This window comes from Pundamilia nyererei, unplaced genomic scaffold, assembly GCF_000239375.1.
Source record: "Pundamilia nyererei isolate P.nyererei 1_Seehausen unplaced genomic scaffold, PunNye1.0 scaffold00146, whole genome shotgun sequence".
NCBI lineage: Eukaryota > Metazoa > Chordata > Actinopteri > Cichliformes > Cichlidae > Pundamilia > Pundamilia nyererei.
Window position 1 is genome coordinate 637,292 of NW_005187547.1, and position 24,227 is coordinate 661,518.

The window sequence follows — 24,227 nt, forward strand, 5'->3', positions numbered from 1 at the left end:
ACAGTGCAACTCCTCCTGACCTTTACAACAATTCTTCTCGGTCCTCAGGCATTTTTAGACAGGTCCACACCGACACAGGTCTGTCATTCACCCTTCATATTCACCCTACATAATTTCCCCTAGGGATCAATAAAGTATTCTGATTCTGATATTCTTCATAGATGGCCTCCCTCACTCTTAGTAATCTTCTGCATTTAATGATTCAATAGCTGTCCTTCATCCATCCTCCCTCTTCATTCATCAGCTCCTGAAAGTACTCCTTCCAAATTCTCAACACGCTCTTCAGTACTCTGTCCTTAATCACCCTGACCTGTTGCACATCCTTTCCAGATCGATCTTTCTGCCTATAGCCAATTGATACAAGACCCTTTATCCTTCCTTAGAGTCAAGCCCTTTTCCCTTGCCACATCCCTCTTTGCTGTACACCTACATTCCCAGTATTCGTGTCTATTTCCTTCATCTCTTCATCACTTTTTCTTTGTTGACCTCTTGCTTTGAATACTTTCCTGTACTTCCTCGTTCCGCCACCAAGTGTCCCTTTTCCTCTGCCCAGAGGATACATCGAATTCCTTCTGGTAGTTTCCCTTTCCACTTCTGCTGTACTTTTGCAGTCACGGGAAACTCTACATGCACGCCACTCTACCATTCTACAGAACACTGAGGACGTTTCGAAAACATTCACATCATGAACAGTGTTGGGATTATATATATATATACACACACACACACACACACATAGATGTCATTAGACTATAGAGAGGAAGTTCTGAAGCTGGCAGCCTGGTGTTCAGAAAACAACCTGGCACTGAACACTAAGAAAACCAAAGAGCTCATTGTTGACTTCAGGAGACACAGCACTGACTTGGCCCCCCTTTACATCAACGGGGAGTGTGTGGAGAGGGTCCACACCTTCCGGTTCCTTGGTGTCCTCATCTCTGCTGACATCTCCTGGACAGACAACATCTCAGCAGTCGTCAAGAAGGCCCAACAGCGGCTGCACTTCCTGAGAGTCCTCAAGAAGCATAAGCTGAACTCCAACCTGCTGCTGACCTTCTACCGCTCGTCCATTGAGAGCCTGCTAACCTACTGCATCACGGTATGGTACGGCAGCTGCACCAAGGCGGATAGAGTGAGGCTTCAGAGTGTGGTCAAGACAGCACAAAAGATCATCGGCTGCCCTCTCCCCTCCCTGATGGACATTTATTCCTCCCGCTGCCTCAGCAGAGCAGCAAACATTATCAAGGACAGCTCCCACCCTGGGGTTTCAACATGTTCAGCCTGCTACAGGTGCATCAACACAAAAACCCACAGACTCAAAAACAGTTTCTTCCCCAAAGCCATAACCACCCTGAACTCACACATGCACCGATAACACAGCCGCCCCCCACAGCCGCTGCAGAACTGTGCCCCCCCAGCATGTTTGCACTGAGTAGGAGATGCTCTGTATCTCATAGTACAACTGTATAGTGACAATACAGGTATTCTATTCTATTCTATAAATTTTAACCCACAAGCACACCGTATTTATGTGTGCTTGTGTTATAAATATTCATTTTTTAAAAAGTGAAACTAAATTAATAAACATCCTCCCAAATACAAATAAACAAACAAAACGTAGAACAAATTGATCAAATTATTAAAATTACGACATTTTTGTTAAATGTGAACGCAGCATCACACCATGCTGGGCACAGGGGATCGACATGGGTAAGAAAGATTGTCTTGCGCATGCGTGATGCATGACGAGTGGAACAGCGGCTCCGATAGCATCCAAAGCTAGCGGACTGGTTTGATTGGGGAGCACGGTGTGGAGGAAGGACTCCTGCGATATCGGCGACTTCAGACATCCCCAGCTAATCCTCGAGCCAGTCATCATCCCTCCATGCTGTCCAAGAAAGGGAGATAGCGTTAATAGCCCTGCACTGCCAGCTCAATTAGCCACTGTCCAAGACAGATAAGGGACGCTACGTTTTGCGTGAAGAGCCTTCCTTTCAAGCAGAATCAGTTTTCTGACTGAAGTATTAAGAAATACAGCTGCAGCCACGACTAATATTACCTCTATAAAAAATGAGGTTGCCGAGTAACAGACAATATGTGATGGAAGGAGATGGAAAGAAAATGGATCAAGCTCCACCGGTCAGAAACCCTTTTGTGCACGTCTTGAAATTCACCCCACTGGAAAAAGCAAAGGTAATTTTGTGTATGTGTTTGCACGCATTTTTTTAACCTATTCGTGCAGTTTTAGCTGCCCGTGGAACACTATCACTTTAGTGCGACACAGAGTCATACTGGCAGTTATTTAACTGATTCCCTTGATTGCATGCATTCAGTTGAGCTAGTATTAGCTAGTCAGCTAACATTAGCTACATACATGTTGCTTTTTCTCCGCTATCTTGTCGGTTCTACTGCCTTACTTGAATCCCCATTGAAAGCGCTGGGGGTCTTTAAAACGATCGCCTTAACTGTAGAAAGAATGTCCCATTTTACACACGACTACCTGATGTAAAGCTTGCAAACCACCCTGTCTCTATAATAGGAGAACGAAAGTCAGTTATTTGAGCATGGCTGCCTGTCCAAGAGGGGCCTAGCTTGTTGCTGTTTAATTGTTACTCCGGCTATTAGAAAGGTTTTTTGGTGGGTTTCACTATATTGGATGACAACATTTGTGTACATCGTTTATTTAAACATGCTTCTCTTCTTTTTTGCTCTGGCTTCGTTGGTTATCGCGGTTCAATTAACACGTGAGGATTTGGAGAAGGGGGGTTGTAAACCGGCAGACACGTTTTTTCCAACCCTCCTCCTGTCTACAAATAAAATGGATTTCCCCACAGCTCTTAATGTTCAAACAATTTGCCTTTCTCGTTGAAGATGGAGCAAAACTTTATAGCAGCTATTCGTCACTGCTGCTGCACGTAATCAGATTTTGGGGCTTTCGGGCTTCTCTGCAAAAGGAGTTAATTGGAGAGCAAGTCAGGTTTGCAGCCACTAGGCTTACACTGATCAGTTTCACTTTAAAGTCATGAAACTGTTTAAGTGAGAAGTACAGACATCGTTCAGCGGAAATTTGAACCCTGCACAGATTTACCTCCTTCAGTATTGTCTTGTCCACTTTTGCTACGTGTTGCATTAGGCACAGATAATGAGAACCTGCAGTCATCATCTGTAAGCTTGAGTATTAGACTGTCATGTTCTTGAAAACTGGGACTGCTTGCGAATTAAAGGCACACATGGCCCATGTGTAGTTAACCTCATATGATCTCTCGAAATAGCTGACACAGAGATGTGTGTGCACCTGTGCGTTCATTCTAAACAATTACTTGCAATTGACTGCTTATTCTTAACATAGATAATGTAATATGTGCTGTGTTAGTAAACAATGTGGAATTGCAGCACAGCTATGTGTTAGGTATTTTCAGTAACACAGCACAGTAGAATGGGAAGGCCAGAGTTTATGAATGAGGCAGCTCTGCCATTCTGTAATAGAGTATGGTGTTACAGATACACATAGTGACTAGGTGAAGGTCAAGCACATCTCTTTATTTGTTGCTTTTTTCCCCATAGAGACTGGAGGGAGAATTGAGAATGTGTGGTAGATAGGTGGATCAAAGCCAAGAGAATAGGCTTACATTTATTAGCCGTTCCTCAAGACTAAAACAAAAGTGTGGTTTCTCCAGCAAGTTTAATATATAAACAAAAGGGGAAGAAATAAAAACTTGTTCATGAGACTTTGAGTCTAACAACTGGACAACTGATAAGTGACACACAAAGAAGCTACAGAGAGCATCGTGCTCAGGTCTTGCTTTCACATCCAAATGATCAACCCACAGAGTCTGTTTTCACTTCAGAGAGAAAGGGAACTGCAGTATGTTCTGTTTATTGTAAAACCGGACATTGTCACAGTCTTTCTAGTGAAACGCACAAACTGAAGAAGTTTGTGTTGCATTGGTGTTTCACAAATGCGAAAGACTACCTCAGTTGTGTGGTGATAATTTAATTAAGTAATGGACAATAATAGCAGGATCAGAGGAGTTGCTGTCAAACCATAAAGCTTTAACTTTATATAGTTTTGCAGGCTAACGGCTTGGGAACTGATAGGCTGTTAATGAATTGAGAATTATTCTGCTTTTGCATATTTTTAAAAGGAATAAATTCTTTTCACTGCTTTGCTGATGCTCGAAGTGGATTTCTATAAAAAGAGGCAATCGTAATAAGGTAGATAATTCTTACTAATGGGGCAAATGACTAATGTGGCTAAATCTTGGATCAACTTTAGAGGCTTTGTAATTCAATACTTACCCATTCAATCCACATAAAGTTGCTCATGCAATGTCTGTAAACTTTAGTCAAGTTAATTGACTGAGAGCTGATCAGTAGGGTGACTTTATGGCAATATTTTGTGATGTTCTTGATTAGATTGTGGTCAGCCAATATTCTATTTCAAAGAACTGTTCCTGAGAAGCTTCAAAAGCTGGTGAGGTGTCACAATGCATTCTGCTAATCTTAGGAGTCTGATTTTGACAAGCCTAACCTAAAGGCCCAAATCTGTCTTTGTGTAGTGAAAGTGGAAACATTTACAACTTCTCATAATTGCACAAAACCACACCATTAAATAATATTTCCTACATGAATGCCAGAACACAGGGTTCGCTAGCAAAATGCTGTCCTGTATATGATAATCGCTGTGATTCACTACTCGATGAGGGATGATATTGTGGTAACTTTTTAGTATAATTAGAAGTTTTATGTGGTCTGACATCAAGAGTGGGCACATCAGTTGTGTATAGTGCTTTGGAAAACAATACCTCCTGCCCCTTCATAACTAAATGGCCTTCAGCATTTGCTCTATAGTATCCAGCATCTACATCCACACTGAATAATAGTATGAGGGGTATGATCCTGCTCATGTAAAAGTTGTAGTTTATAAATGTTCTCTAAACTGTTCTCTAAACTAAATCTCAGCTTCATTTTTTTTGTTTTTGTTTGAAAGTCCACTCCCAGAAGCACTGTCTTTTTCTTATACTTTTGCACGTTAATATTTCCAAATCAAGTGAACATTAAGGGTTTTCTTTCTTTTCTAACTCATCAGCGCTAAAACGAGAGGGAGTGGTTAAACAAAAACCCTCTGGGCATATGCAATTCGCTTGGATTTTTATTTGTCAATGCTGCTAATTCAGAGAAGTGTTTTACTATTAATTTGTTGGCATCTCCTTAAACACAGGCTAAAATCACTCTATTGTTTTTGTATTTTTGCTGATATTTAAAAATGGAAGGAAAAAAAACCCCAAATGCACAAAAAATCATCTTTGAGGTTAGTGTGGAACTGCGTGTATAGCTGATGTTTAACACAGAGCTCACTTTCTAACTTAGCCTTCTGTTACATATGTATGATTATGTGGTTTAACAGTGCACATTGTTTTCAGCCTCTTGGGACTTTAATTAGGACAGAAAAAAGATTCATACAGTCTGTTAGATAACATTTTTATATTTGATTACATTATAAGCCCTAAAATAAAGTTTTTTAGCACATTGCTATACCTCTTAAATTCCAAAGAGTCCCTTTACTAGCATTGCCTGTTGACATTCATGTATTCCTGTGCTTTGAATTGATCTTTCAACATTGCACAGGTTAAGACAGCGGTCCCCAACCCCTGGGCCTCGGACCGGTACCGGTCCGTGAGTCGTTTGGTACCGGGCCGCGAGAGTTGAGGCTCAGGTGTGAAATGTATGGTTTTCAGGGTTTTTATCGGTTTTCAGCGTTCTTTTGTTATTGTTTTTATCGTTAACTCTGTTTTCCTGGGTCTTTTCACGTGTGTTATGAATAAATCTTCTTTTTTTCGGTACCGGTACTAGTTTTATTTTGTTGTATTTATCCGCGACACCTTAAAGGCCGGTACGTGAAAATATTGTCGGGCATAAACCAGTCCGTGGCACAAAACAGGTTGGGGACCGCTGGGTTAAGACATTCTTAACAACAGGAACCCCCAGCCCCCTTTTTTTGAGAATGTGTTTGGCATTTTAAAATGCAGTTTAAACTGAATTTGCTGTTAGATAAGAACTCTCTCCTGATAAGGTAGGCCACTTAGACTTGATGTTTAACAGCAGTGCTTGCTATCAGGACAAATATTGACAAAAGATAAGGTGTGCTATCAGGGTCATGAATAGCTTTTAAATAAACAGTCATAACTGAATCTTTAGAGTGAGGTGCAAGGATTATCAGAGCCTCTAAGAATGCACAACTTGGTATATAACATGTCAGCTTTAAAGGATATTGCTTGTGAGTATAGGAAGTAAACCCATAAGACAAATTTGTATTGCGTAGTCTTAAATTATAGGAGCTATGTTTAGAGGCCATGCTGCAAACTCGCTGCCATTTATACTGTGTAGGACACGCATATTAGGCACTTGTTTGTGTGTGTTGCTTATTTTACAAACACACAGTCATTTTACTTGTTTGAACTGCAGCCTGAGACCATTGTTGTTCGACCATTAAAGCTCCAGTTTGGCAACCTGAACAGCTATGAAGTTGCTGACATACCCATCCTGTAAGAGATCACTTCAGTCATGGATTCATTCTGTAGGCTGAAGTCATCCTTTTACAAATAAGAACTGTAGCAGTATAGAAAATAACTGATCTTTTTGCTTTTTCTCTATTTCACAGATTGCGTTAATGACAGTCACGCTATTCCCCATCCGTCTACTCATAGCTGCATTCATGATGTTGCTGGCCTGGCCTTTTGCCTTCATTGCCTCAGTGGGGCGCTCCGAGACCACCGTTGAACCCCAGTGCCTCTGGAGAAGGTGGGTGTTTTTTAATGTATAGCTTTCGATAATTAAAAAAAAAAAAAAACAACTGGTAGAACTGGCTCAAAGTTCAGTAATTAAGCTCAAGTGGCTCCATAGTGTAATGATTTGCACATTGGCCTAAGAAATAAAAGATCCCTGGTTTCCCTTTGGAGTTGTGGGCATTCAAACATGGAGCTATGGCGACCCCTCTTGAATGAGGGAGTTTAGAATGCAGAGTCTAGTACTGTTAAACTAATGTGCATTGTTATGGTAGATTTGTGATGTGCTTCCCTTGCATTACTCATTTTATGTTTTCGAAGGAACTGCACAATGAAAATTGTCAAAGTATGTGACTTCCTATGTTTGTTGAGTTTGTACGATAGCATCCATGTTCAAACATGGTTTTGCCAATCCAGCACCGTCTTTCTATAATTTAGTTGTGGAGGTGGTGCCTACTTCCTCCTGACAGTAGCCAGTATAAATTGAGGAATTTATTGATTTTTAAGACAAGAAAAAATTGCATAATCATGAGCATCGTTAATATCAAGTTTAGTTTGGCTGTTGACAGCAGGCCCTGTAGGGTTAAAGCACACAGTTCTCCAGCTAGTCTTTGCTGTCTTACTCACTTTATGATGATACCAACCAAGCACTTTTTGTTGAATTTAAAGCTCTGATGTACTTAAAGTGCTGTGTGTCAAATAGAAATTTTGTGATACTTCTGATAAAAGATGTTTTTAGTGAAACTTAAATTATAGCTAGTTTCTTGATTGGCCTTGACTGGAAAGATGACGGATATAATTCTGTCTTAAGTTGTGAGATCTCACCGGTAATGTTAGTGAAGAAACAGCGTGAGAAGTAATACATTTGAAGAACTAGACCCCACACTGTGCATTACAGGTGGTTATGGTGTCAGTTCCCTTCTGGTCACCAATTATTGACACAGTTTATTTTCCATAGCAACTTACAACACTAATCCTGTGTCCCTTATGACTCTATTGTGAATATTGGTACTGCTGTTTTAATAAACTATGCTATATCATTTAAAGTGTTTTCTTTTATTTGCAAGAAGTGAAAAGTGCTTCTCACACATGGATGATCTTGTTTTCCAGACTGGTGGACATCATTCTGAGAATAATCATGCGAGTCATGTGGTTTGCGGGAGGGTTCCATTGGATGACTGTGAAAGGGCGAAGGGCATTGCCTACAGAAGCACCTATCCTTACCCTGGCACCCCACTCTTCTTACTTTGATGCCATCCCAGTCACCATGACAATGTCCTCAATTGTCATGAAGGCTGAGAGCAAGGATATACCTCTCTGGGGAAGTAAGTAACCCCACCACCACACACAATAACACACAGGCACACACAAAAACAAAATCTCATTGCTCATCACAGTGAGTTACTAGATGCATTTCAGCAGCACGTGAAGGAAAGATGATATTTGTGGTATGTGGCTTGTACAAAGGGGAAGATTATCAGTACAGCATCAGTAAGACAGTTCCCATGACTTTGCTGCCGTTACAGTCAACAGGGGATTGCCCACTCTGATTTGCATTTAATTTTGATAAGTTAAAAGCAAGTGTAGCTTGGTTTTTGTTCAGCCTTGTGTAGCTTGGTATAGCAGTGCTATACCTCAAAAAAAAAAAGACAAAGAAAATACAGATGCTATGCTGTAATGAAAGCAGATATTATACTCCAGAACAACACGTTTGAGTTTTCAACTGTGACTAAACAAGGTAATTTTGTTAAAAAGAAAAAAAAGTCAAACCTGAATGCTCAGTGTTACACTGTACTCACAACATTCTTTAACCCACAAATCTGTCAAAAGGAGCCAAGTCAAAATACAAAATATAAGTGTCTGGATAAAAGACACTCAGACTAATGATTTTTTTAAAAAATTTTATTCATAGCCAGACATAGATCCCACAAAGCCAAATGCTTATTTAGCTAGCTGTGTGGCCTTGTCTTTGCACAACTCAGAGTAACATCCAGAGGACAGGCAGGACTTGCTTAGACGCACTCAGTACAATAATATAAGTCAGATCCTATCAACTAGGCTGCAAGTTCAACAGTCTTCTCAATTGCCAGTTCAGTCACCGGTTCTTATGTCCCCGTAAGCAGAACATGCTGTGAAGGTGTTTATGTGTTATTTTTGCCTTCCTTTCTCCTCCTGCTCTGCCTGCTGAGTCAGTAATTAGCCACATTGTTAGTTCCAGGCTAAGTGAAGCTCGGCCAAGTTAAAGCAGCTTTACTTGTGTTGCAGGATTACGACCATATTTCAGCATATTTGTTTATTGGCAAATTGTCTGTTTAAACAATATGCAGTCAGCTATTATGATTTGGATTAGCTGGGCTAAAGTGTAAAAAATGCAAATGAATGCATTTGAAATTGTAAAAATATATTGAATTTTATGCTGTTATTCTATTGTTTCTACTATCTCAATATTGGCTTTCCCTAAAATGTTAAAGGGCCTCTAATGTTCTTTAGCGTGACAAGTCCTTTTGGACTTGCAGTAGGAACCAAGCACAAGGGCATGGCCACGTGGAATCCAGAATAAGCATTAAGACCTGATCAGCCAGAATGACGTGTGCAGAGCGACTTGTAGGGTTCTTGCGAGAGATGTAATCCCTTCCTGTCAGCAGACAGCTCACAGTTGAAATCATTTCTTCTTCTTCTTGTCATGGTCTCACCTTCTTCTTTCTTCATTTTGTTCCCTTACTACTCTCAAACTTCTCTCTTTCTGTTGACTTTCTGTATGAGCAAAGAGGCTTTTTTTTTTTTTTTTGGTCTCTGTAAAACGAAAGATGCTTCTGCTCTACAAAGTCTTTAACCCTAGTCTTTGCCTACTCAGTTTCCTGTTTGTCATTGCACATGTCCCTTTGCACGTCTACTAGTGCACAGATTGCACATATATTGGACTGTTCAAAGTCAGAGAGAGTCAGTATGACTTAAGGGGAACAGATTTCTTTAAAAAAAACAAGATGAGGACAAATATAAAGCAGAGATGTGTTTCTGTTAGAGGAGTTAACCTGTGGAATAGTTATGACAGTGATTTAAAAAGGTGTAGTTCATTTTCCTTGTTTAAAAACATGTTTAAAAATAGAGTATTAGAAAAATATATAAATCAAGAATGAAAAGAGCAAAAAAAAAAAAACCCCAAAAAACAAAACCTCTTGATTATTTTGCTTTGATGTAGTTACTTATCTAAGGTGGAAAGTTTTTTTTTCTTGTTTGTTTGTTTGTTTGTTTGGTTGGTTGGTTGGTTGGTTGGTTGGTGCTTTGTTTTATTATTTGCTTCGAGCTGCACGCAAAAAGATATTTTGTGAAAAGGGTTGGCGTAATAAGCAAATGCTTCAGCCAATACCTTTTGATTAGCCTTGTCTCATGCTTTCTTGCTTTGTTCTTTCAGTTATTATGCACCAACAATAATTTCACTGCATTACTCAAGAGTACTTTTTTGGCTGTGAAATGAGCAGTTTTGTTGTTACGGCACAAAGAGCGCTGTAGATGCAGTAGAGAAGGTCAGAAGGAGCTGCATTGTGTCTTTGTGGAACTGGAGAAAGCATATGATAAGGTGCCAAGAGAGGAACTGTAGTAGTATATGAGGATGGTGCAGAAAGTGTATGAGGACAGCAAAACAGTGGTGAAGTGCGTAGTAGACGTGGCAGACGGGTTCAAAGTGGGGGGGTGGGATTACATCGGGGATCGGCTCTGAGCCCCTTTTTGTTTGCAGTTATGATGGACAGGTTGACAGATGTCATCAGATAGGAGTCTCCATGGACTATGGTGTTCACAGGTGACATTGTGATCTATAGTGAGTTGAGGAGAGCAGATGGTAAAGAGCCTGGAGAGAAGAGGAATGAAATTCAGTGAATGAGAGGGAGATGGGTGTAACAGTGAAGCTATGAGGGTAGATAAATTTACACTCCAGGGGTTAACCAGCCAAAGCAATAGACAGTGCTCTATAGATGTGAAGAAGAGAGTGCAGGCAAGGTGGAGTGGGTGGCAACAAGTGTTAATGTTCTCATTACACCTTACATTTTAGTGATAGGGCTTAGAAAAACAAACAAATAAATAAATGGTCTAGCATTACATTGGGCAGTTGCTCTGTAGCTGATAATATGCACACAGTTAACTGGTTCAGCACTGTTGTTGTAGATTGTGTCAGTATGTAAAGGTTAAAGTTTGTTTCAAATGCAGGTGATTATCATCAACCAAGCTCCAGCGTGTAACTACTGCCAGCACAAAAACTGTATCACTGTCAACAAAATAAAAAGAATCATATCATATAGACAGACATAACAAATAGTCATACAGCCACCATTACCCCTGTTGTCCCTGGTTGTTTTTCACAGATCGATAGTTGCACTGACCATTACTGTTGTTTTGTTGTGCTCTGAATTGAAATCGCAGCCGGAGGTGTTTCAAATCAGTTATCCCATCATCTGACGATGGTCTCATGGTCATGAAAACAATGATGATTAGAGGGCTGTACGTTATGTCCTGTGTGTTTTAGTGCCACCTTCTGCCTGCTCAGAGTTCCTACAATGGAAACGTGGCTTATATTTAAACATTAGATGAATCAGAATCAGAATACTTTATTAATCCCAGGGGAAACAGTTGCTCAAGGCAGTAAGAAAATTAACTAGTTAAAAAACAATATACTACAAAATGGTTCTTAGAAATACAAATAGCTCTAATATATAGATATCCCAATATATCAAACAAAATTGAATATGGATAAAGTTTTAATTGAGGTCCCTCTCTTATCATACTTATTTTGTTATTGTCTCTGTACAGTATGTGCAGATCTTAAAGGTGTGCAACTACTGCATTGTGTATGTGTGCTTTAGATGGAGGAACTGTACATAAAGATGACCACAGGCAGCAATGATTTCTTGTGTCATTCAGTGGTGGATTTGGGTAATCTCAGTCTGTCACCGACTGTGCTCCCGTGACTGGCCAGCATGTCACTGAGTGGGTGGGGGTTATTGTACAGAATTTGTTTCCTAATCTGTCATCAAAAGAGGAAGTTGACATCAAATGTGTGACAGTTTTTGTTCCTTAATAGCTGTGTTCCTTGTATTTGTGTATCTCCTTCTGTATATTTATGAGTTATACTCACTGAATAAAGTACACCATTAATTTTTTTTTTTACAGCAAAAGGAAATGCAAGTACAATGTAAGATATATTTAACAATGATTTAATCCTGCAAACTTTTTGTGGATCTTACAGATTTTCATAAAATTATGCGTTTTTGCTTGAAATGTATCTAATCCCAGTCATTATTGGATACGGTTTTTCCTTTGTGTTAAAACTTTAGACTTTTGATAGAGTTTTGTGCCTGCAAAAGATTATATCTCTGCCCAATTAAATTATTCTGTGTAGTGAAGCGTTTGTGCTTTTGATGTTTGACAGTTCTACATTTACGATTGGGATATTTATTGCAGAAATAGAAGAATTTGTTGTTTGCAGCAATGGCTTCTCAAGTAATTTCTATCTGAATTTCCTCCACTGTCTTCCTTCTGCTTCAAGCTTTGATTAAGTACATCAGGCCGGTGTTCGTTTCCCGGTCAGACCAGGACTCCAGGAAGAAGACTGTGGAGGAGATCAAACGCAGAGCCCGCTCTGGAGCAGAATGGCCTCAGGTAAGTTGGTGAAGTTATGCAAGTCACCATGTTGCACCAATTAAATGCATGAATGCCATGATCTGTTTTTACCAGACATTGCAGTAAACATCAACCACTAACTAGTTTCCCTCTCATACATACAGATCATGATTTTTCCAGAGGGAACGTGCACCAATAGATCCTGCCTAATCACCTTTAAGCCAGGTAAGTACCCATGTTTTTTTTTGTTTTGCTTTCTTTTTTTAACTGTGTAATTGCTATTCTAATTTTTTCTTAGACCAGCACGTTTCCTTTACAAATATAACAGATGAAAACTAGTCTCCTGTCTTGTTTTTGTTGTTGTTTTTAAATCCTCGTAGGGGCCTTCATCCCAGCTGTACCAGTGCAGCCTGTGGTCATTCGTTACCCTAATAAACTGGTAAGTAAATTGGCAAAAAGTTGTTTTTTTTCCCCCCTTAGCCTTTTTGTCATTAGGTGATAGATTAGAAATAGGAGCTGTGAAATGTAGAAAAAAACAAAACAAATCTAGAATCGTGTCCTGTGGCATTAATTCATTTTATTTGGAAAAGCACTCATCGCCCTTTTTGTTCCTCAAACCAATTGACTGGTTAACCATGATGCTTTTGTTATGGAATTTTCAAATACCCAAAATGTTTTGTTGATTGATGGCAATTTGTTTTGCCATTTTTTTTCCTCATGATGGCACTATTAGCTTTACCTTTATGATGCCGAAATTCATGCACAATGATAATAACTGTGCAATGATGCACAGCAAGGCTGTTATCTGCTGATATCACAGCAAATTATCTTACTATGACTGCAGAATTTAGTCATTCAAAGGCATAACAGCTTTCTGAGACATAATTTTACATATGAAAATTATGTCTGATGAAAATGAAGTCTGTGTCCACAGCTAGAGGAAAGAAAGGGGGTGGGTTCCACAGCTTTAAAGAGTTAAAAGCGATTCCAGAAGAACTTAGTTTTTCAGCCATATGAAATCACTCTAGCTGAGAAAAAACGCTAGTGATGCCCATTTTGCCCATCTGTATTCAGCCGCAAAGCATTAGAACGAAGTACAGAAACCAATTTTTAATAACTTCTAGCTAGTCTGTGTGAATATTAATTCCTGGGCTGCCTCATTTGCATTTAATAGGTGTCATTGCGTGAGAACAGTAGACTTTTTAATATAATGGTAATAAAAAAAAAAAAAACAATTCAGTCTGCCATGAAGCATAATGGATTTTGAATTTTATTGACACACATTATCTTACTGTGTTTACATTTAAGGGATTAAACATAGCATTTCCATTTTTTTGGAGCAACCTTATTTTGGAAATGTCCATAAAAGGATAGAAGCCTTCCAAAATTTAAAAGGCTAAAGAATCATTAGCACAATGAATCTCTTAGCTTTAGAAACCTAAGCACGTATCCAGGTGAAGTCTAAAGCTAATACATGTTTTCGCTCTGAGTAAACGCATCAAAACTGTAACATATTGAAACCTGTATGAAATGCTTGTTGGGGGTGTCTGAAAAATGTTTGTCCAAACTGAATTTTAATGTGCTAGAGTTGAGTATTTAATTGCACACTTAACTTACCATAAACTAATTACACTGTAATCATTTTTAAACTGATTGAAAATAAGCTGCCTGTGAGAAAGAAAGCTGGAGCAAAGTTATCACTTGAACCAAGAAATAAAAAGTAAAAGTGTGTTTGAGAGACTAATAATTTGTCTCTTCTTCATGTGGTTTGTTTGTTAATTTATTTATTTTTAACAGGACTCAATCACATGGACATGGCAAGGCCCAGGAGCGTAAGTACAGAATTTCACACTTTCTTAATTTAACACTTTGTGCATTCTTTACATACTGTAACTAACATTGTGTTAAGTCAAAATCAGACATAAATCAAGAACTAAACTCAAAATGACAAATATGGAAATTGCATAGTATTTACACACAATCTCACATGACTTGATAATTTGACAGTGTTTTAATTAATTTATTCTCGCACGTTACCTTAAGCTTTCCCAGCTGGAACTTAAATATTAAAGGGTTTGAAAATTTGTGCATTAAGAAAATTAAATAAACAACAAGAAAAATGTAAGAGGTTTTCAGTTGACGTGTTGTCTGTGCAGGGCTCTCCTTTTTTTTGTTTGTTTGTTTGTAATTTGTTGTTGTTGTTGATGTCCTGTTATTATCCAGATTCCAAATTTTATGGCTGACACTCTGCCAGTTACACAATGAGTTTGTGATAGAGGTAAGTGTGCATTACTGTCAATACAGATAATTGCATATCTGCCCGTATAAAAAATATGACAGAGAGAGATTGCTAATTATTTTAAAAAAGATATTTTTGGGGGGGCTTTCTACAGTTTCTTCCCATCTATACACCCTCAGAGGAGGAGAAGAAGAATCCTGCACTCTTCGCCATCAATGTGAGACGTATCATGGCTAAGTATGTTGAAATAATTGATCATATTATATACATTTCAACAATTTATGTACACAACACAAAGTTGACTGAGGTTATTATTCCAATTCCAATTTTGCCTCTTCATTTAAAAACGGTGAATGCAGTGAATATCTCTAGCTGTAAAGTTGTATTAATCCACATCTTTTAGATTTCCATTGTCATCTAATTATTAAATAAAGTATACACTGTTTAGAAACTTTGCATTTTTCTTTAGAAGTATAATAATTATATATAAAATACAATCCTAAATGAATGTGAACCACCTAGTTATCATTGTCTTATGCTGTGTAAGGGCTAAACTTGCCTATTAGATTACTACATTTTGTGCATTATTGCTTTGAGCTACACATGGGGAAACTTCAGCTCTGCAGATTCATGGAGAAAACTTGGAACATTGTTCCCAACTTCAAAGTAGATGTATCAGATACTTTCTCTGCGTTATTGGCCTTAAGCAAAGTTCATATTGATTTGCACAAACTGATGTCCCATCATTATCTCTCCTGTGTGGTGCACAGAGCCCTGGGGGTACCCATCACAGATTATTCATTTGAAGACTGCCAGCTGGCCATGGCAGAAGGCCAGCTGAGGCTGCCAGTCGACACCTGTCTGCTGGAGTTTGCCAAGCTTGTCAGGAGACTGGGGTGAGTCATTCAAACTTTCCAAGGCAATAAACCTATCAAAGATGACTAAGTAAGGGGCACAAGGGTGAGGAAGGCAAAATATTCTCCCAACACTGCAGGGATTTAGCGTTTTGCCTAGCAGAGAATGAAAGAGTCGAAACAATGAAAAACATGTAGCTTGTTGGGGGGGAAAATGCAAATGAGTAGAACGGAGCACATAAATATTATACAGTATAACTGTAAAGTCTATAGAGTTGTCATAGCTTGCTCATTCTCAGGAGCACAAGTCTTCTCATTTTTTCCCCTCTCTCTTTGCTTACACTGTTATTCTTATGTTATTATGTCATCGCTGTCCCAGATTGAAACCACAGAACTCCGAGAAGGTTTTGCAGGAGTATGGGAACAGAGCCAGGAAGCTTGAGGGGCAGAAGCTGGGACTGGAAGGCTTTGCACACTTCCTTGATGTGCCAGTTTCAGATATGCTGCGAGACATGTTTGGTCTTTTTGACGAGGTAAAACCTGCAGCGACCTTTTACTGATAACCATGATTGCTCTGCAGTCTTTCACAGTGGTTACTGCTGCTACTTGAGTGCATTTTGTTTTATTATTTTCACGTTTAGTTTTTATTATGCAAATACAGAACAGCAGTTTTCGAAAAATGCACAACTGAAGCAATATTCGTTCTAGTTTGGGGCGTGATTGAAGTAGTCGGATGAGAAAGTGCTTCTAGAAAACTGGATTGTATGCGCTTTCTTTAAACTAAACTCAGTGTGCATATTTGCATAATGGAACCTAAACAAGAAAAGATTTGTTGCTGCAATGTGTTTTTGACCTAAATGGCTATCGGCCAGATGCTTCTGTGAAACATAGCAGTCTTGCTCACAGTCTGATTTTATTTTTATTGTGGTCTCTTGTCTTTTCAGCATGAAGATAACAGAATGGATATTAGAGAATATGTGATAGCCTTATCTGTTGTATGCAGGCCTGCCAAAACTCTGGAAACAATGAAATTGGCCTTTAAGGTAAGATTTATGCTTATCTGACCAACTGGCAGAATAGTTTTGTGCTTCATAAGCACCAGCATAACATTTGCTCCATTAACGCATCTTCTGGGTAGTACATTTATATTTGTCCCATATTTCAAAACCTTTCAAAATGCTTGATGAAGTGTGCATTTAGGGTTTCACTGAAGCCGATCAGTTACTCTGGGTATCTATAAATCAGCTTGATGAAGTAAGGTGAGAAGAGCATAATAATCTTCTCTTCTTACTTGCTTGATATTTGAGTTGAGCAAGGGCTGTCACCTTATATGCTGTTCAAGTGGCCCTAAAGCAAAGCCAAGGAGAATGTTTTAATCCTATCATATTTCCTCTTCCCCAGATGTTTGAGGCAGAGGAGGATGGTGCCATCACAGAAAGCGAGTTAGCAGTTATACTTAAGACAGCTTTAGGCGTGAGTCACATCAGCGTGTCACATCTGTTTACCGCCATCGACGTGGACGACACAGGGAAGATCACATTTGGTAAGAGATCGAATAAAACGGCCATAAAAATATTTCACTGAATTCTTTTGAGCTATAATTAGTTATCAAAGTGAGTTTTTTCCCCCTCATGCATTGGAATAGATTTGACAACCAGGACACTTTATTTTAAGATGCCCTCAGTCTCTTGGCAGTTTTTCCTAATGCTGCCTTTGTGTCTGGCACCCCCATGTGGTCTTTTCGCAGACAAGTTCAGAAACTTTGTGGAGCACCACCAAGACTTTGCTGACGACTACCTGTACACAGAAAACACAGACCTCCACAGTGCTCCCTACAATGATCACCAAACCCAACCCAGCCTGTCGACACTGAAAGTGAAAGGAGCCGCCGCCACCAGCAAAACAGCTAATGGTATCTGTCCCGAATTCAGCGACCACGATGGCACAATAGATGGACTCAAGAAACACAACTAAAAGAGTTTAGAGAAATGGATGGGGAAAGCAAACCCCTCTCCTGGTGAGAGGAGTGTTGTGTAAGGGGAGCTGTAAATTGCTGAATAAGAAGGGACTATCTTTCATTAATCACAAATACAAAAATCAAGTTTACCATAACCTTTTATTACCATTGTATCCGTGAAATTTATGAGATTTTCAGCCTCTAAAAGGTTTATTTTGTTACTTTTTTTTCCTCTTCCATAGTAAGATTTGTCAGAATGCCAAACAATGGCTGTTAGGGTTACAATACTTGAATACTTGAAGCGCAGGCACATATTAAAATTTCTAGGGCAAATTCTTTTCCCTCTAACAGAGTATGGACTGTCCTTTTGTTTGATTTTTTTTATTATTATTTTTTAAATATATAAATGAGGGGAAACTGAACAAAATGAGCCCCCAGTCATCTGTATTTGGTTATCATTGATTTGTAACTTTTATCCATTTCCTCTCTTTATGATAGCTGCCTTTTGAGTAGAAAGTGCAGAAAGGATGGGCTCAAGTTAATTTAAGCAGGATTGAGGATTAAGTGCTGAAAAAGGAAGGCCTGAGGGTACCAGTGACAACTGTTGGACTACTTGAAGCATTTAGCTTCAATAGCCACATTTGAGGTTAACTAGGGTCTCTGCAAGTTTGTGGTCGTACTTGCTATGAGCCTTGTGTGTGTGTGGATGTATTTGTACATAAATATAATATTTGATTTCGCTCAGGGTTCAGAGACAAAATTGAAAAACTTGTATGATGTCACAATTTTTGGCGTTCAATGGATCACATGCATGTACATTCCACAGTTTGGTCATTTCTCACCCGCATAAGTTTTTTTTTTATTTTTTTATGTTTTAAAAGAAATTACACTTGGACCAAAAATGCATTTGATGATTTCACGTCACCTTCTAGGTTTGTTACTGTCCTTTTGAGCTAGTTGTGTAATGTTGAAAAGAGTGGAAAAACATCACTGTACGTGACCACTGAAAGCACATTCAGTTAAGTAGCTTAGTTGGATATTTTAAAGGCAAAAGTGTATTTTCTGCATTACACTGTTATCCTTGTAGGACCATATTATTGTCAATTAATCTCCCCTAATGACTTCCAGGATGGAGTTTGCTCCTTAGTCATCTGTAACATTGTGCTTCATACACCCAATTGAAGGAACAAGCCGGTGGTTGAAAAGGCCCCCCGGAAATTTAACTTTGGAACCCCCCCCCCCCTTTCCCTCCAGGGGGTCTGATTTAGTCACTCAGTAAGGGGGTGAGGTTGTGATTTCAATTTTAATGACAGTGAAGGGATTTAATAAAAAATTAAGTTTAAGGTTAAGTAGTTCCTCATTTAGTTCTTTGGTCAGATTTTTATTTTATTTTATTTTATTTTTTTTTTATTTTGGAAACAAATAAAATGAGGGATTTTGGGAGATTATTTTAAATCACATTTCCATCTCATCTGTGATCATTCATAGTGTATATGTATCCCATTATGGCTTTCAGTGAAGCAATATTTCACATCTCTTAAGCCTTCTCAAGATGTATGCTTTTGAAGAGTTCTTATATGCATTTTGAATATTCCAAATGCAGGACATTTTGTGAATTTTTGATATACGTATATGACTGACTATTTTTATTTTCACTGCCATGACAAAGATCTGTGATCTTCTCTGCAGATTTTATTGTTGATAAATGAGCCACATTTTATTTTTCTTTGTGTAATAATGCAGTTGTTTTTGTGCTGTATTCCTCTTACACTATGAAAGGTTTATTGCTATATTATTACTATTCGTGATGATAGCCTTGAATCTGTAGAATTTTTATGCGAAAATCAAGAATGTATAGACAATCTTGTCACAATTGGAAGCCACTCGGCACTGATCTCCAGTGGACATTTTCCTAAGGAATTAAGGTTTCAAAAGTTTTGTTTTCTGTCTTTTTCACCCCCCCCCCCCCCCCTCCTTGTTTTACTAAAGTGTGATGTGTGCAGGTTGAACTAAGTAAAGTGTGAGTGTGTACATATGTCGAGCCCTGAGGTGAAGAACCGCCACATGACGGGCCACATCATACAGACACTCCAGACTGCACACATGTCATGACAATCTTTTGGTATTGTCTCCATACTTTGTCATTGAAGTTTTATCGATTTGTGCTTGCACTTTAGTAGCTTTTCCTTCTTAAATATTTCACATTGCTCTAAAGCATGTTGCATTTGTAGACAACAGTATTGTAGGTCATTTTAATGTGATTCTTTTTTTCTCATGTATTTGTTACAGTAAAGGGAGCACAGAGAAAAGTATAGATCACAAAGAAAGCTGCCCCCCTTCCCTTTTTAGCCCTACTTTTCTGCAACATCTCAGGATTGTGGAAATTTTGTAGCCTGAAATTGAATTTGTGAACTTCTGGGACTTGGCATCAGTGTAAAGATTTGAATGACTTAAACCTGTTTGCACCGTGAAATGGATAAGTATTAAATGTACTTCTTAGTGATGTGATTTTTCTAATGCATAGTTAACAGTTCACTCTGTATGTTTGAAACCATACTGTTTTTGTATATAAATGGGGAATCTTATTTTGAATTACGGCTGAAACAGGAAGTTACTATTTCAGCACCTGACAGAATGCGATTTATTGAGCCACAGTAACCCCTCCTGCAGTTTTATTTTAAATGGAAAGCTCCACTGGACGGTCAGAGGATGATGATGTACTATGATATGTATTCAAGTCAAAGATCTGCTTTTTATATAGTCAGTATTTATATTCAGAACAATTCTGCATTGGGGCTATATGAAAATACTATTTCAATTTCCTTTCATGACTTTTTTGACTCCCTCCACTCACATATTTTCATTTCAGGTACCTCAGTAGAGGCAGTGTTTTTCCTGACTTTGTATCAGTCTGAGAAAATGTAAACCTATGAGAGAACTTGTATGCTATTACTGCTTGCTTAAACAGTTTATCCAACAGTGAGCCTAAGACGAAAGACTTGTGTACTCTGAAAGAGCGATATTAACTTTCTGATGGCTCACTGTATATGGACCATGAAACTGAACTACTTTTCTCCTGTAGCTTTACTTCAAACTTTTTTCTGAATAAGTTTTTGTTTTTATTTTGTTAATGCATTTTGATGATTGAGAGTTTTGAATTTGTTCAGGACTGCTATGATATAACTTGTTAATGTGACTCGCCGATGGAATTAAAGAGGCATCAACACTCCTCCTGTCTGTCAGTGTTATTGGGTCATTCTGTAACAGAGGTTTTATTATGTGAGGTTGGGGTGCAATGACTTCTACATCAGTACAAGAAAGCCTTTGCAGTGAAAATTTTTTTATTTGTAATTATGAATTTAGCTTTACTGTATAACGCATGTTAAAGATATTGAGGAAAGTGTAATTGCAGTATCAATTCTTAAATTGTTTTAATCTTCCATATATGCCTTACATCTATAACCACGAATTATAAGGTTGATAGAAACGTAGTCAGGCCACATGTTCATACAGTCATCTGTTTTCTTGACCTGTTATTGCAGAAATGCCTCCCTCTTGAGGAAACACGGAGAAAATGCAGTGGGGTTTTTTTTTTCTTTTAAGTCAAGTCTAGTATGTTGAGCTGCAGTAGGCTGCATGACGGAGACTGGGGTAGGAGAAATCCATAATGGTACAATTTAAGTTAAATATCTAGCAAATTGTGTGACTCACAATAAGTTGAGGTCATGTTTATGAAATGATTTGCACAAGTATATTTAGCCATTTAATTTCCTTCCAGCTCTGTTTTTTGTCAGATATACTTTGGTCACCTCTCTATAGACGTTAATCTCTGTTCTGTTCACCCAGTTCCACCACTTTGAGCCACAGTGAAATGTTTTGACATAAATTATGTGCATGTGACACACCATCCATGTACATAATGGGTTACATACAGACATTCAGAGTTCACAGGGGATGGATGCTAACAATACTGGTCATCCCTTGACTTTTCCTTTCGTTCCAGAAGTGTGTAATTCAATGAATTTATTTTCCATGCACTCTTGTTACTTAGGGGCCTCTATAGTGTGACCTCTAGTGTGTAGCAAAACTAGGCAATTCTCTCTGCCATTCTGTAAAACATCCAGCAACAATACGCTACCATGCTTGCATAAACATTTGGTACAAAACCTCAGTGTGTATGTACTCCCTGAGCAATTACCATGGCTGAAGACTCTTCAGTCAGTTGAAACCAATTGCTCAATAACTGTATGTAAGACTTATTGTTACTTTCTGGTTACCAGAGACTTTGTATGTAACTGAAAAGTGCTAATGGCATTTTCCCAATTAGAGAACACAAGTAAGTAAAAAAAAAAAAAAACTGTTTCAAAAATAATTTGTTATTGAATTAGACTTTCAGGAGCCCCCCCTGTGATGCTCAGGAGGTTAAATAGGTTAGTCTGTGGAGGGGAGGAATGTTCTTATTGTCTGAAATGAGTGCTTATGCTCATGACTCAATGGGTTAAGAATTTGTCCTCATTCCTTCTCCTGTGTTTCTTTTTTCCCTCCTTTCATGATCAAGCAGACGGCGCTCACAAGGAGAAAACGGGCTTGTGCATCTACTAACCCTCTCAAATCATCATCTAGATGTAACTGCTTATTCAAAGGAGAAAACTCATTAGAACGAAAAGGAAAGTTTCAGGTTGTAGTAGTTACCGGCTGGTACTGTACTGTACTTCTTCTCATTTTAACATTTTTCTCATTTTCTTTTCCTTTTGCATTGCCTTTCACTTCCTCCTCTGCCATTCTTTCCTCACCCTCGCCTATCTTCTGCTCCTGCTTGCTCCCCTCCTCCTCCTCGTGACCCTTCTCCTCTGGGTCTCAGCTGTTGCATTTATGAAAACAAGACACTCGATTATGTTCAACTCATCGTTGTCCAAGCTCTGTCGGAAACCTCATAATTCCACCACGGCTTACATCGACCCAACAACTTCTGATACGAGGCTTGAAGGATGATTGCACTTTAAAGGTGTGTGCGTTGTGTATTGTGTCAGTTGAGCTGGGGTTGGTGGACAATTGATCACCACGATTGGCTTGCAAACAACAAGTTGCCATTCTAAACATGAGTTATACGTCCGTCCAAGGGGAGCAGGCTGATTGGGTTATTCAATGCCCTGGTCCTGCTGTGGTTAAATCTGAAATGGAAGGGGTCTAAGTGTCAGTGCTGATTCTGTTTTGCCTGCTGAACATTACAGGTAATGACATTTTTGCTTGGACACGGTGTGTCACTTGGTCACTGAGATCGTTTTAAAGGTAGAAAGGGGGGTATCAACTAAGAAAGACCTTTGATGTTAACCTTGGGTTTTACACATAAGAGGCAAAATTATTAAAACCTCCCAGAACACCTTACTTCTAGCTCTGCTTCTTACTATTAAACCCCAAAGCAAAGTTTCATTTAGTTCAATTAGTATTTTGTTTGTGTGTGTGTTGTTCTTTGTGCGACTGACACTGATTTCAAGTGGGATAGGGTTCGATGCATATTATTAGATACGGTTGTCTTTTCTTGCTGCTGCTCACAGTGTTTCATTTCTTTTGAGGGTTTTCGCTAATGCTAGCTGCTCCAGGAGACAGGTATTGTTATAAGCTAGTTTGAATCTCAGGTGAAACCAAGTTAGAGATTTTATTTTGAGAGACTGAATCATTGCAGTTTGTTGCATAATGGTATTCTGTGTTCATGCTGATTCGGCCAAGCCAACCCTTTTACGTATTTATTTTGGTTTTTTAGACATTTTTTAAGACAAATTAAAATACATTTTTTCTAATTATATATTAAAATTGTTATTGTTATGGCAGCTTATTCAAATCATATATTGGTGATAATGCCTCAGACCCACTGCAAATTAATTTACTGAATAGTTTTATTTTGGAGGTTGAAGGAGCTGTATGGTTTTCTCTTTTTTCTACCACCGTCTTTCCTCTATCACCTTATTACTTTGGGTATTGAGATTGCAATGAATTGCTGCCAACTGTATTGCTGTTAAAGGTGAGTTCCCTGAACATAAAACCAAGAAAGTCTATGAACAGCTTTAACCACAACCACTCTACCTTATATAAAGGGTGGCTGTAGCTCAGGAGGTAGAGCAGGTCATCTACTGATTGGAAGGTTGGTGGTTTGATCCCTGTTTCTTTCAGTCTGCATGCCAAATATCCTTGGGCAAGATACTAACTATGCATCCATTGGAGTATGAAGGTGTGAATAGTGGATAGAAAGAATAAAAGAAAGTGTGAAATGGTGAATGTGGCATGTCGTATAAAGTGCTTTGAGTTCTCTGGGAGAGTAGGAAAGCGCTATATAAGAATCAGTCCATTTACCAATACAGCTGTAGGTTAGATGCAAAATTAAGGCTTTTCAATGTAATTAATAAAATTATTATTTAAATTTATTTATGTTTTTTAAAAATTTGATTGCACTTTATTTTATAAATCTTTAAGCTTTAAGCTCTCACTGCTGTCTTATCCGTGGGCCAGAAAAGATTAGGTGCTTATGTTATACAGCTATAATGTATCTGAATCAAGAGGATGATAACGATGCTGAAACTGCATGCATCTGGGAATAAGTGTTGCAATATTGTATTTGCTTTTTATCCCCTCACACTTACATGGATATATGATGGGTGAGAGAGGAGGAGGAAGACATGAAGCTTGATCGAGGAGGGAGGGAGGAGAGTGACGGTGATGGGGGGGTGTTGTTGATTGTTTCTCATATTTCAAGAGTGGTCCCGCAGACAGATCTCCATACAAACCCA

General features: G+C 38.7%; 1 protein-coding gene across 1 annotated transcript; it reads left to right on the forward strand.

The window, feature by feature from the left end:
- Nucleotides 1-1,716: 1,716 nt before the first annotated feature.
- Nucleotides 1,717-18,625, forward strand: LOC102202329 (lysophosphatidylcholine acyltransferase 1). The gene is made up of 14 exons (XM_005744620.1): nt 1,717-2,190; nt 6,659-6,798; nt 7,893-8,107; nt 12,322-12,434; nt 12,560-12,620; nt 12,776-12,834; nt 14,193-14,227; nt 14,619-14,673; nt 14,789-14,871; nt 15,405-15,530; nt 15,868-16,021; nt 16,433-16,531; nt 16,890-17,031; nt 17,236-18,625. The coding sequence occupies exons 1-14, from the start codon at nt 2,068-2,070 to the stop codon at nt 17,460-17,462; spliced, it is 1,632 nt and encodes a 543-aa protein (XP_005744677.1). The 5' UTR covers nt 1,717-2,067; the 3' UTR covers nt 17,463-18,625.
- The last annotated feature ends 5,602 nt before the right edge of the window (nt 18,626-24,227 follow it).

Bases quoted from the DNA above. Each gene is read 5' to 3' on its own strand.
- LOC102202329 (XM_005744620.1), top strand. From the start codon at position 2,068: ATGAGGTTGCCGAGTAACAGACAATATGTGATGGAAGGAGATGGAAAG. The intron at 2,191-6,658 runs GTAATTTTGTGT...TCTATTTCACAG, and splicing joins CCCCACTGGAAAAAGCAAAG to ATTGCGTTAATGACAGTCAC. The intron at 14,872-15,404 runs GTATGTTGAAAT...TGTGGTGCACAG, and splicing joins GTGAGACGTATCATGGCTAA to AGCCCTGGGGGTACCCATCA.